This window comes from Acomys minous (assembly GCF_964271855.1).
Source record: "Acomys minous genome assembly, chromosome: 9".
NCBI classification, from domain to species: Eukaryota; Metazoa; Chordata; class Mammalia; order Rodentia; family Muridae; genus Acomys; species Acomys minous.
Window position 1 is genome coordinate 68,648,785 of NC_140490.1, and position 14,280 is coordinate 68,663,064.

General features: G+C 43.8%; 1 protein-coding gene across 5 annotated transcripts in view; it reads right to left on the reverse strand.

Annotated features, from left to right (window-relative positions):
* The window catches only part of SLC17A1 (solute carrier family 17 member 1), a 28,570-nt gene that overhangs the window by 7,063 nt on the left and 7,227 nt on the right, over positions 1–14,280 (reverse strand). For 4 of the 5 annotated variants that reach the window (XM_084794730.1, XM_084794731.1, XM_084794729.1 and 1 more), the window contains 8 exons: positions 13,594–13,827; positions 13,425–13,512; positions 12,596–12,682; positions 10,580–10,698; positions 10,317–10,478; positions 8,940–9,072; positions 8,702–8,849; positions 2,115–2,205 (listed from right to left, as the gene is read on the reverse strand). In XM_084794730.1, the coding sequence (XP_084650856.1) occupies positions 2,115–2,205; positions 8,702–8,849; positions 8,940–9,072; positions 10,317–10,478; positions 10,580–10,698; positions 12,596–12,682; positions 13,425–13,512; positions 13,594–13,827 (1,062 nt within the window). The remainder of the gene's footprint in view (positions 1–2,114; positions 2,206–8,701; positions 8,850–8,939; positions 9,073–10,316; positions 10,479–10,579; positions 10,699–12,595; positions 12,683–13,424; positions 13,513–13,593; positions 13,828–14,280) is intronic. The other variant, XM_084794732.1, reaches the window with a different exon arrangement.

The window sequence follows — 14,280 nt, forward strand, 5'->3', positions numbered from 1 at the left end:
TAGACAGCTAAGGTCCTGAAAACCAGTTCTTGGCACATGACAGTTAGGAGAAAGAGCATTTGATGGGGCTGGGGAGAGGGCCGAGAGGTTATGGGTTCTAGCTGCTCTCCTGGAGCACTGGGCTCTCTATTTCCAGCACCCACGTGGCATCCCACAACAGACTCCAGCTCCGGAAAATATGATGTTCTTTCCCAGACTCTGTGGGCACCAAGCACACACATGCTACACAGGCATATGTGCAGGGAACCCACCCTTACACATAAAATAAAGACAACTAAAAAAAAAAAAAGACTGGGAAGAAACAAAATATGAACATGGATGTAAAACTCTTACTGGTTTACTGTTTTCGCATGCTCAGTTTACCTTTTATTCAATGTGTTTCTTCCTTCACACTGAGGCAAAGGCAGGATTCCTTCCTGGGCAAAGAGAACTCTGAAAAGCTCTGAAATTACGTTTCCTCACACCTTCCAGAAGCTAGCAGGGAAGTTTGCTCTTTCAGCTGGGAATTGAGGAGACTCAGTGGAGGAAAAGGATGTGGCTGGCCCTGTACTCAGAGACAGAACTGACCTGGTGGCCTTGAATTTCACTTCTGCAGTGAGGCCAGCACCCCTCCCCGGAGTTCCCGTGTTTTCTGGCAGTGTCTTCTGCCTTTATGACATCATAAGTACGTGAAGCAGCACTTTGGGAGGTTCCTCTACAGGAAAAGTGGCAGTAGTGTGTGCTGACCACCTTACCCTGCCCTGTGCTGTGTGGTGAGGAGTGATTGAAGAAATCCCAACAGGACTTCTCTACTTGGGCGCTTGCCTTTCAACAAACCAGTTTGTGAGCTAGTGGAATCCATAGGGGATGGTGCTGGGGTAGATAAGGACCCTTTTATATATTATACTATCTCCATTTGGTTCTCCATTTTGCAGGAAGTAATCTGCATGTACATGTTCCTGATAAAATGCACACGGTGCTATAGGCTGCCTGTTCTGAAATAGCACTCCAGCCCTGATGGAGAAGAAGCAGGTGCTAACTAGCCTCAGTATTTCAAGAGGGGACTGGTCTCAGGCTCCCAGAGAATGAGGCGAAAGTGCAAGGCACATATCCAGAGAGGCACAGATATATCACAAGTCTCAGAAATGTTGCTGACCACATGAACAGTGGGGCAGATGGACCTTGAGAATGATTGCAGAAAGCTGGCGGCAGCTTTTCCCAGGGTATCGACCTGCTGCCTTCTCAGCTCACTGGATCCTACACACTGAATCAGGTGCCACTTAAAGGTGTCATTCCTGCCTCTGCTCACAGCCTTTGTGTGACCGTCAGGGTTCCGGATGCAGAATGAGGTGCAGGGCTTTCTCACTATACACTTAAGATAGCAGGCTTTTCCTGGCTCTGCTGTGTTTGGATAAATGTTTGTCTATTGATCCACAGCAGACAGTGGCCCTATGGCCACTCACCTCCCTGAAATCATGTTTTCTGAATCTCTAAAATGTTCTCCTACTTGTTTTTTCAAGACAAGGCAATGAGACTGTTATGTTATTATTATTGTTATTATTATTGTTGTTGTTGTTATTATTATTATTATTATTACTATTATTATTATTATTATTATTATTATTATTATTATTATTATGTGTGTGTACACAGGTGGCGCAGCATGGGTATGGAGGTCAGAGGACATTTGCTGTGTAGGTTCTCTCATTCCACCTTTAAGTTGGTTCCAGGATTTAAACAAGGTGGTCTGGCTTGTGTAGTAAACACTGTACCCACTGAACTATCCCACCATCCAAAAGAACGTATTTTAAGTAACTTTAAATTGTCAGAGTATTTCAATTGTTTCCATCAAGAGGATTTTAAGTAATTCAGAACCGATTGCAGGTGTACTGCCTGTCTTGGTAGAGGTGACATTGTCCCTCAACCTTTAGCTCTGTATTCTCCTATTTCTTTCTCTTTTTTCTTTTCCGGCAAATCTCATCTTATTACTTGCAGTACCCTCAGCCAGCCAAATCTGATTTCAGCAGCTACACACTCCGTGTGTGTGTGTGTGTGTGTGTGTGTGTGTGTGTGTGTGAACTTTCTTCACACAATTAATAGCCAACGATAACTATGCATATCTGCATGCTACTTACCTGACTAAGGATCAACCCAGCTATACTTGAAGAAATTAGGCCTCCAAACATTCCAATTAAAGCCGCAACTGCTTTAAGAAATCCATAATATCTGTACAAAGAGCAAAGAGAAAGAAAACACAGGTGGGAAGTGCTACAAATGCTTCAGGCAAAGGCACCGCAATCCAACGAGGCTTGAGTGGGGGGGAATTAATGACGTCATGCATACCCATTCCTTCGGCTTAAGTGCATTAGCGTGGCAGAAAATAATCCTAGAGGTAGCAACATTTTCATTGGTCCATGTTTCGGAAAGGTTGACCTTAGCAGTGAAAATGGGATGCTTAGAGCGAAAACTCAGCAGTGTTTGAGATTTCCAAGTACAGCCAAAGAAATTCAGAAGGCGATATAGGAACTTGACTGAGACTGATTGACTGAAGGACTCCGCTCACCCTGTCTCATCATAAAGACCCAGAGCTACTGACCGCAAAGGATTGCTGCCAATATACCAATGAAGACGTGACAAGGCTGTTTATAAGCAGCTGTGGTTGGCCAATCCTGTATGTTCGGATCAATCTTAGCAGGAAAGGAACAAACAAAACAAGGAAGCTGTGGAAAGTCGTAGACCAAGGAGAGGGCAAGTTCCTCCATCAGCCATGAAGAGTGAGGCAGTGCTCAGTTAAGAGTGGTTTGGTCCAGGCCTGGGAGCCTTGGTCCTTGAGTCCAGCAGAACAGGGTCTGTGTTAGACCGTCTTTCCCCTCACGTGGAGGAGAGCCTTCGGATTCCTTTGTCTTCTTTCCTTGTCCATACTGTTTCTACATTGCCTGGCCATATTCAGTGTGGGAGGAGCATAGAGCTTGTCTGCTGACTTCTCAGCCTCTGCCCAGGATCCCTAAACACTGTGAGGTCCCAGGTTAGACTCTTGATCTGAGTCTCGGGAGAGGTGGACGGTATATCGTACTAGCATGCTGTCCTCGTCACTGTCCTATTGTGAGGAATACTCACTGTGAGCTCACCTCTTCGGTGAAGCAACAGAACTCTTGGATGAAACTGGAGCCACTTATGACGGTTTTGAGCCCTGTTGCTTCAGTTTTTATGAGCTCCATAAAAGCCCTAGGATATATATACACATGTTCTGATATAAGGACAAATGCGTGGAGCCATTTCCTGTCACCATAAAGGTTGTGTTTTGTCTTTTATCTTAAAATAAATGGAGACACTTGTGTGGGTCCCTAAAAGTATTTGAGCTCCCCTTGAACCATGTCTTTGGTGTGAGCCTGTTGTTCACGAACATCTATATTGCAAGCCTCCCATGCAGCTTAGATGCAGCCCCATAATTAAGTATGGCTTCACTTTTGGTGATGAATAGAGATGTAAGAATTTCTTCCTAAAGCCATAGCTTGCTATGGCTTTCTTCTCTTCCTTTCAGCGGTAACCATGTGCCACTGTGACCAGAGAATACATTCTGGGTGAATGCAGCCATGTTGAATTGGATGCAGCTTGCTTTATGATCCTGTATGTTTGTCGACCTCCGTCAAGTCTTAGGGGCCATTCAAAATCACACACTTGGTTCTAACTGAATGCTGTCTAACCTATGTCAATTGGGCCAGGTGTGTTCATTTGTTCTTCTAATCATCAATATCATTTTCATTCTCTCTCTCTCTCTCTCTCTCTCTCTCTCTCTCTCTCTCTCTCTCTCTCTTATTATGTATTATCTAAAAAGACCCCTCAAAGTCCCTGACTTGTAGCTGTGTCTAGTTATTCGAGTGTAGTGCCTGGCTAGATCAGTTGAACCTCTTAATTCTTTGAATTCCCTTAGTTCATGACGAATGTAAATAAAAACATATGGGCTAGCAAGAATGACTCAGTGGGTAAGGGCACATGCTAGGCAAGCCTGGCAGCCTGAGTTCACCTCTGAGAACCCATATAAAGATGGAAAGAGAAAACTGACTTCTCAAAGTTGTCTTCTGATCACCACATGCACACACACACAGAGGCACAGACACAGACCTCCCACATACACACACACGTAGAGGTCTGATATATTTCTCTTTACCACTATGAAGTACATTTAAAAATTTCTAGCCCTGCATCTTGGACTAAAGTATACTTTATCTGGTATTATAGTGTTGCCAGGCTTCTTTTTATTCTGTTGAGTTTTGAATCCTTACATTTAATCTGTGTCTCTTCTTGGTAGCAAATCCATATTTCCTTCCAGATTTAATGTGACCCATACAAGAAATCAGGAAGTTGAACACACGACTTACCCTCGGTCCCAGCATTTGGGAGGCTGAGGCAGTCTGGCTGTTAGGACACGTCCTCTGAAATTCACGATGCAACCACAAGATGGCGCACCTCCCTGCCCTAGGCTAGGCCAATATGAGCTTTATCCTGTATCTCCCACCTCCTCAGCCCCCTACTAACAGTGGGGATTTGATACAGGAAAGCAACAGAGCCTTTAAATTGCTTTAATTTATGGCAGCCTTTAAATTGCTTTAATGTACAGCAGATTTTTATACAATGCTCATCTGTAATTTGTTTATTCTTTAGCTGGAGTAGCACATGGTTTATTTTGTAAGCAAATTTAAGAACAGAAGAAACATTACAGTGGGCTTCTAGCCTTGGCGATTTAATACTTGAGTGTAAAATGCCTGAATAAAACCTGAACACAATTAAGATGTCTGAGCTATGGTACTGTCCACTGTGGGAGGGAAGGAGAATTCAAAGGCATGAAATCCCCTCACTGATTGAGCTAACTGAAACAGTTAAAATTATTGCAGCTGCCTTACAGGATGGCACTGCTGTCTCAGCGCACCACAGGCAGACCATCCTAAGGATGTGCTTGACTCCCCAGAGGCATGGCAGCCTACTACGTCCCCGGCTGCTCGTGTCTCACTCAGTCTTGACCTCTCAACACTTCCATGAGGCCACATCTGTGTGACTCCGCTTCCTTTCAGACCTGTCTTTGCTCTAACAGGGAATTCAAGCCCATTTGAATGATGCAGCTTTGGACACATTAGATGCCACTCAAGCCATTGCCCGCTTAGATATCTTAGCTGCCGGGTGCTGGGAGACAGACTGAGGCCACAGTTGCTATAGATCGCCAGTCTTGCAGAAAAATGTACCTAGGTGTGAACCTTCACTGCCTCCACCTTTTGTTTCGCCACCCATAGCACGTGGACAAGATTATTATATTTACACCAGGGCATGAAAAGCACAAAAGGTAAACCTAACATGACAGTTACTTATATTTTACAGATATACTTATTTGTGAATATAGTTGTATTTTTTAAGAGAACATATTTTAATTGATATTGACATTCTACACGTGATCTTAGCCAAGAGGCTGAGAAGCAATTGATGATGCACATTCTTTATTAAATAATTTTTGTGTTCTCATATAGTCCCATACAATTAGAAAAAAATACTTCCTGGCTTTTAAAAAGGGAACTCTTGAAACTAAGTAAATGAGCTGTATACATACGTTCTTTTCACTTTATGTAGACCTGGTAGACAAGTTTCTCCTCAAATTTGTGACATCAATTTTGTTTGGTTTTGTTTTGTTTTACTTCACTAGAGGCTGGTAGTTTGGATAATCCTGTTAATATTTTGTCTGTGTTCTCCATGGAGTGTTATCCCCACGGAACAATAGGAGTGCTGTCTGTTGGCTGGTGCGAATCACAGAGCTGCTTCTGTTAGTCACACACATCTCTCAAAGGACAGATGGTAATAAAAATCAGTTTTCACACTAAGTAAGTATGAACTAAAATCTTAGGTAGGATCCTGCTGCAGTTTGTATGTGTGTGTGAGGGGCTTGGTTGCCAGGGATGGATTGCTAGGTTGGTTTGGTACTACAGGAGGTGGTAAAAGGGTGTGACCTAACGGACAATCTTTAGGTCATTCAGGGACATGCCTTCAAAGGCGATGTAGCCCTTCTGCTCCTGACGCCTCTATGTCCCAGATGGGGGAGAGGAGCAGTTTTGGTTCATGTGCACTCCTGCCACAGGGTGAGAAGAACCCATAAAAGACTCAAGTCCCCCAAGCTGTGACGCAAACTGAACCCTTCCTCATTATAAATAGATTTATTTCAAGTATTTGCCATAGCAGCTGAGAGCACATTCCATACCAGTGGCCATGACCTAAAAATTAAGTATTTGAAGATAAGTCTCGTTGGTAGTAAAGTAAGTAGAAGTTGCTATGAGATTAGCATCGCAATATGCATAAGACAGGAGGAAGGATGCTGTAGACAGTCCCAACGACATCCGACATATGCCAAAGCAATACTATTTCATTTATACTAAATTATTCTTTCTATAGCACAAGTAGCCTTAACTCACAGTCCATCTCCTTCTGCCTCCTGCGTGCTGGGATTATATATGCAAACACATGGGTCCTTAGTACTCTTAACAACTCCTGGGGGAAACCTTCTCTTTTTACTCCCAGGACACCAAGGCAGAGGTTTGCTTGAGGTAAATGGCTGTAGAGACCAATAATCCACTGCTCTGACACTGAAATGGGCACTGACCGTCTCTGGGATGTTCTTTATAGACCTGTAACAGGTGTGCAGTCTATGTGCATAACTCTCCACATCATTATATTTGAATCACCCAGATTTGTCCTCAGAACTGTTAACTCTTCTGCCCGTGAACTTCAGAATATTTAAAATCCTAATGTGCCCTGAGATCAGGTTTCAAGAAAGAAAGAGAAAACATTTTTTCCCCTTTTCTCCTTTGGGCATTTTGAGATAGGACATTATATGGCCCACGGTGGCCAGAAGTTTGCTAAGCAGCTGAGATTGGCCTTGGATTCCTGCTTTTCCTGCCTTTACCTCCAGACCACCATGCCAGAAAGAACGCTATTTTAAAATCATTACTTAATAACAAACTGAGAAAAGTGCAATAATCTCTTTTACGAGAACTAGAAAAAAAAGTAGCGAGGGATAAATTTAAGCAAGGAGCTGACTGCCCTGCACTCTAAGTCTATAGGGCATTGATGACTCAGACGAAGACACGCAGAGGAAAAAGACATCGCAAAGGTAGGAAAAGCCATTCCAAGGACCAAGAACAAAGCAGGAGACCTGCACTACCCATCTTCAAAAATATCTCCACAGTATGGCAGTCAAAGGGGCCTGACATCAAAGTAGACACATCGACTAATGACGTAAAATAGAAAGCCGAGAAATTAACATAGTAGGTGCTTACGGCAGGACTAGTTTTTAACAAAATTGCCAAGAGCAGGAAATGGGAAAAGGGCAATAAATAGTGCTGGAACCAATGCACATCTACTTACAGATGAGAACAGGAATGGGCCTTTCTTCAGATAATATACAGTGCATTGACTCAAAAGGACTTGAAACTGTAAAATTATGAGAAAGAAGCACTGTAGGAACTGGGTGTGGTGATGCACACCTTTAGTCCCAGCACTCGGGAGACAGAAGCAGGTGATCTTTGAGTTCAATGCCAGTCTGGTGTACAAAGTAAGTTCCAGAACAGCCAGAGTTACACAGAGAAACCAATTCTTTAGAAAGAAAGAAAGAAAGAAAGAAAGAAAGAAAGAAAGAAAGGAAGAAAGAAAGAAAGGAAGGAAGGAAGAAAAGCACTGTAGGAAACACCAAGCTTTTTGATTTGGACAATGATTTTTTTATATGACTAAAAAATAAAATATCAAGCAACAAAAGCAAACGGAGAAGAACGGAATTACTTCAGTACAAACATTCTGCAAGGCCAAGGAAACAACCAGTGGAGTGAAGAAACAATATCTGCAACAGGAAAAATGTAAAACACACATTTGATAGGGTCTTATCATTGGAAACACATCAGAAACACAACTCAGCATCAACCTAATTACGTTTGAGCAAAGAACTCAAATAGATACTTTTCAAGAAGTACCTAAAAATAACCAACAGCGTATAGGTACCTCACCGTGTTTCCAAGTACGCTGGCTACTAGGCACATATGAGAAGGAGGCTGGGTCAGTACGTCAGACATATCTACAGTTGTGTGTTTATTACATTATTCACCACAGACAAGAGCATCACAGATAAGAGCAGTGTCCACCAGCACTAACTGGGTAAGACTGTATGTGCTCTGTATGCACAATAGAGGCTATTTTCCTAAAAAAAGAAGGAAACCCTGTCATTTTTAGCAATATGGATGAACCTGGAGGATATAATGTTGAGTGAAATAAGCAGGTCACAGACAAATGACACGATGTCACGTACATGTGGGATACAAAGAAGCCAAACTCATTAAGTAGAGAACAGAATGGGTGTTTTACCTATCGATAAAGGGAGATCTTTAGGAAGATAATGGCTGAAAGAGTCAAAATTTCAATTAGAAGGAATTATTTCAAGAGATCCATCACACAGTACAGTGACTGTAAATAACAACAATGCGTTGTATTCTTGAAAATGGCTTTGATAGAATTTAGGCATTCTTATCACACACACACACACACACACACAAAAGAACCACATGAGTAATATTTATGTTGCTCAGCTCCATTCAGTCTTTCTATGATGCTTCCATTTCAAAACGCCAGGCTGTACACAATAAATATATGTGATTTTACTTATTAATGCAGAAATAAATAAATGTTAAGAGCGGCCTACCTGGGAGCAATATCCAAGGCATTGATAAGTTGTCCGCTGAAGGAAAAGCTGAGTGTGGAGTTGGCGAGAGTCAGGAAAATGACGGTGCTGTAGAAGTTGAAGCTCAGGTAGAGCAGGCACATGGTGAAGACCACAGGACAGAGAGTCCCTGCAGAGAGAGCCGACAGCGTGGTTAGTTGCTTCTGAACAAGGGGCAGAAGGAGTCCCCAAGCGTTTGTGTGTCCTGGCTGTTCCTTACCTAAGGTGGTGAAGAGTTTCCGGATGGTAATTATGCTGAAAATCTTCCTGGACAGGAAGAAGTCTGACATCTGACCTGCTACGATACCACAGATGTAGGCAAGCAGATAGGGGAGGCTGGACAGCAGCCCATTCTGAGGAGGAAACATTGTTCTGAGTGCATATTATGGAGGCAGTCCTGGAAAGTCAGTGTTTTCGCTGAAATTCAGTGACTAATGTGTACTCTGGGCTTGAGGATGTGACTCTGTGGTAGAGTTCTTGTCGAGTGTGCCAAGGTGCTGGGTTCAAACCTAAGTCCCACCTAATTAATGAATGAATTAAACGTAGCTTTGATGCAAGAAACCATCCAGGTAAATACGACACCAAAACCGTGCCTGGGACCATGAGTTCCAATGGGAAGAGAAGCACAGTTTTGGGGTTGGTAAGAATTGTCATCATCCTCACAAGACTTTTGTTTTTAGCATCACTAGACCTAGAAAACTGCAAGAGAAGGCAGCTGAGAGCAGGAAGTGTCGGCCCCAAGGAAAATGATAGAGATGATTTTGGTAACCGATGACAGACAATTGTGTGCTTGCTCTAACTGGCCATGGTAAACTCTAGGGATGACTCCACGGCTTCCTTAAGACGAAGTTGAATCAGCAAGAAGCGCTCGATTGACCACAGCACTATGCTGGCCACTAGCCTGAGGAAACAAGTACATTACAGAAAGTTCTGAAGCTGGGAGGCCAGACTCCATTTTCTGGTGAGATGTATGGGAATCCTTTCTGGGTAAGACCCAAAGGCTAGTAGTTGTGGCTTTATTCCAAGGTAGTGGGCTGACAAGAGCTGTGCACTGTGGCAGGGGCTGGCTCAGTAACTTCAGATTAGAACTCCATTGTGTGAAGAAACAGCACTGTCAAGCTACTCTCTCTCTCTCTCTCTCTCTCTCTCTCTCTCTCTCTCTCTCTCTCTCTCTTTCTCTCTTCTTTTCTTTTTTTTTCTTTTTTCTTTTTTTTTTTTTTTGAGATAACAGTCTCACACTGTGGCCTAGGTAAGCCCCAAAGTTAGAGCTGTCTGCCTGTTTCTGGGCCCTGAGTGCCAAGAAGGCAGGCAAGCATTCACCACAATACTAACTTGTAACATGTCTCAGGTAACATGCCAACATATATTGAGGGGAGCCGGGGGACGGTATGAAAATGTGGCTGCACATGTGTTGCTGGTAGAGTTCCAGACACTATTTATACCAACACCCTTTGTGTGGGCAGAGTTCACTTGTAGGAAACCATGCGTCTCCAGGGAAATAGCACCAGCCACTTAGACAGGCAAAGGCTGAGATGATGGCCACAAGACACAAGGAGTCCTCCCCAGAGTTAAACCTGCGAACAAATGGCACACTTACCTCTCTAACATTCACGTGAAGCACGGTGCTGATAAATGTCGGAGTATATGTAATCAGGAAGGTGTTCGACCATATGAAAGCAAAGCTGTTGAGGATAATGGCCCAGACTGGAAGAGACTTAAGCATCGCTTTGATTGGCAGAGGTTGTCTGCCTGAGCTGACCTGGAAAAAAACAAAACACCAGGAGTCATGCTGAGTGAGGATCAGCTGCAATGTTTGGCGCAGGATCTAGAAGCTGCTCCCACAGGAGCTCAGCGTCCTACCTGCTGCATGAGAGAGGATACGATGTAGTCTTTCTCTCTGCTGCTCATGTACGGGTGGTCCTTGGGGTCATCGTAGAACAGAACAAACCAGGAGAGACTCAGAACGCAGCCAGCAATGCCTATCAAAGAGACACATTACAAAGGCAGCTCTTTCTTCTCTGAAACCCTGGGAGGCTCACGTTCGCACAGCCTTCTCGTAACCACTGCGGGGCCCTTGCTGTGGAATGAATCTTACTGAAATGCTGAAGTGACGGTGAGCCCTGTGGTCTGTCCTCCACTCACCTAGGGTTCCTGCATCTTGGGCCTTTATCTTTTCAGGTTTGTAACGGCTCCCTTCAAGAGTGGGCCATACTGAGCTTTCACAGAGCTAGACACACCCACAAAATTTTAATCAGCATTAGTAGAGAGGAGGAGTGTGGTGATGCGGGGCAGTGTGCTTGTGAGGGTGGACAGGTTTCCCTCTTATGACTCTGCCTGTAGCACACTGTGGGGATTAGGCGGTTTCTGTGGCCCTTTGACTCAGTCTATGCCTCTTCCCACTGACTTAGCTGTAGATGGCTTGAAGAAATATCAGCACGCCCTCTAGCCCTGTACTCTCCTGTAATTTGGTAAATAGAAAGCCCATGAAGGCATGAGAGGGACAGTTAGTGAGAGTAGGATCTTTTTTAACCTGAAACATCTCCTTCCTACAGTTATTTCCTTATATGTGTTTTTCTCCCCAAGATGGGATTTTTCTGTGTAGCCTTGGCTGTCCTGGACTCACTTTGTAGACCTGGCTGGCCTCAAACTCACAGAGATCCTCCTGCCTCTGCCTTCCTGAGTGCTGGGACTACAGTTGTTTGCCACCACGCCTGACTTTTATATGTATTCTTTGTGAAGAAACAGGGGTATTCTTCAGGCACCCAGTCTATGGGACGTTTTGACAGGTTCTGAAAACTTCAGCTCACTTGTTCTCTTAGGCATCTGGGATAGTGGCAGAGTGTATGAGCTAACTTTGCATTGTGACAGCCTCTCTATAATTCTTTCAAAGCAGTTATTTGGTAAATGTGATGGTTTTGAATGAGAATGGTTGTCATAGGGTCATATGTTTGAAAGCTTGGTCCTCAGTTGGTGGAATTTTGGGGGAAAGATTAGAAGGTGTGGCCTTGTAGGGGAAAGTATGGCCTTGTTGGAGGAGGTGTATCACTAGGGGGAGGCTTTGTGGTTCCAAAGACCCATGCCATTCCAGTTATCTGTCTGTCTGTCTGTCTGTCTGTCTGTCTGTCTGTTTCCCTCCCCCCCCCCTCTCTCTCTCTCCCTCTCAATTTCTCTGTCTCTTTCTCCCTGCCCCTTGCCTCTCATGGTTGTAGTCTCACAATATAAGCTCTCAGGTATTGTTTCAGATGCTCTGCTCCCCACCATGATGGTCATGAACTTACCCTCACAAACTATAAGCAAACCCTCAAATTAAATATGTTTTTAAATAATTTGCTTTGGTCACGATGTCTTATCACAATGATAGAAAAGTTTCTAAGACAGTAAATAAATCCAAAGTTTGCCAAAATTGTGACTTTGTGCAATGTGACTTGAAGGTGAAGTGTCCCAAGAGGCTCTTGTGTTTGAACACTTGAAAGGTGTGAAAGGTTGTGGATTCTGTGGGAAGTAGATGGAGTCTTGTTGGAGGAAGTTCCTCAATAGGGCAAGTATTGCAGCTTGAAACCCAAAGGTTATTTTATATTTCAGTTGCTGTTTATTCTGTTTGGTTATGGCTATAACCTCAGAAATCAGCATAGGTAACTGTTGAGATGGTCTGTTCTCCCAGAGATTTTTTACAGAAGATGTGCCACAGTGTAACATGTAGTTATGTAAACTGAGTATGAAATTATGAACTGCATTTCTGATCATCAGCCCCTTTGAATCTTGATTTCTCTTCCCCTCAGTGAAGACTGTGGATTCTTTTAAAAATAGGGTTTTAATATAAATTGTTCATTATATTAAATTTAGATTTGTGTGTATCCTTTATAAAATGAGACTCACCAAAAATGTAGAAAACCATGGGCCAGCCCAGAAGATCACAGATGAATCCACTCACAAGCAGGACAATAAATGGTCCCATTACAAACCCTAACCAAGAGGCACAGAAGACATTCCTGTTAAGTTAACAAAGGCATCTGAAAGGAGAGCGAATAAGCCCGTGTTGTAATGAACAGTCTCCCATAAAAGAAGTTCGCGTTTCATGTTGCTGAGGAGGAATGGAGAAAAATGTTTGCTTCACTCTTTTTTTTTTCTGTTGTTTAAGGACAACCCTTTTTCATTCTAAACAACTCCCCCTTTCTTTCTGACCCCCACTCTGTGAGTGTGTGTGCATGCCTGTGAGTGCGTGTATGTGCCTGTGAGTGTGTGTGCCCAACTGTGTGTGTGCATGTCTGTGTGCATGTGCATGCCTGTGAGCACGTGTGCCCATGTGCATTCATTTGGAGGCCAGAGGTTGCAGTTCCTGTGGCTCTTTTTTCTCTTACCCTCTGTATTGTCTGAGACACGGTCTTCCACTGAACTTAGAGCTCACTGATTCTGCACGACTGGCTGAGTGAGACCCTGGCTTCCATCTGTCTCTGCCCCAACTGTGCTGGGGCTGTACGTAGGTGTGTGCTGCTTTGCATGCCTGGTATATTACATAGATGCTCATGCTCATGTGGCAAACACTACCCACTGAACCATCTCCCCACTCCTTATTAAAGCAAGAATGTTGCAGTGGTTGTTTCTGAGGCCCCCAGCAACCCAAACACACGTCTTTAAGTCTCTCAGAAAGAACATGACCATGAGGAGATGAAAATGGGGCCTAGCCATCCTTGGCTTAAATAATTACCCGATAGAGTCATAGAGGTAAGTCGGCCTCGTTCCAAGGGAGGTGCCCATTTGACCCATACTTCATGTTGGCCTGTTGACACTGTCCCCTGAAATAAAAAGACGAAGGCTTTTGAACTCGAATAGTCCGAATTCAAACTCCGTGTCTGTTTTAAATCGCGTCTTAATACCTGGGCTATTCCCTGCAGTACTCGGCACACAATGATCAAAGCTGCTCCAGCTTGTGCGGCCAGTGGGATGAGCAGGGACAAGATGGAGCTGAAGAATAGTGAAGACCCAATTATCCTCTTCATCGGGTACCTCCCAGCCAGGTACCCAACAGGGATCTGAGCCGCAACCATGCCACAGATGACAGAACTGAGAATAAGCCCTTGGATATCAAGGCTCCAGGAGTACACAGGGTTCTAAAAGAAAGAAAGGGAGCCGGCTCTAAGGGCTCTGCAATGGAGATGTGCTCTGCCGCTCATGGGGCCCAGGAGTGTGATCTTCCCACTTAGTCTGTGTAAAGTAATCTCCGCTTCCTTCTAAGGTTTTTCTTCCCCCACAGAACGACGTTGTTATCTTGTAATGTCATTTTGCATACATATTTTATATTTTATCATTAATGTTTTCAATTCTAGGTTAAGTATCTCTTATCTAAATGCTTTGGAGATACTAGCAAATCTATCTATCTTAGGGATGTGACCAGCCTAGCTTATTTGTTTATATGTATGCTATATTGTTTGTTCTTCTCCTTAATGTCACAAACTACCTGACAAAAGTAACTTTAAAAAGGGCAGCTTTTGTTTTGGATCATGACCCTAGGATGTGAGTCGTGACATCAGCAGGGACGTCACGGCAGCAGGGGTGAGACAAGT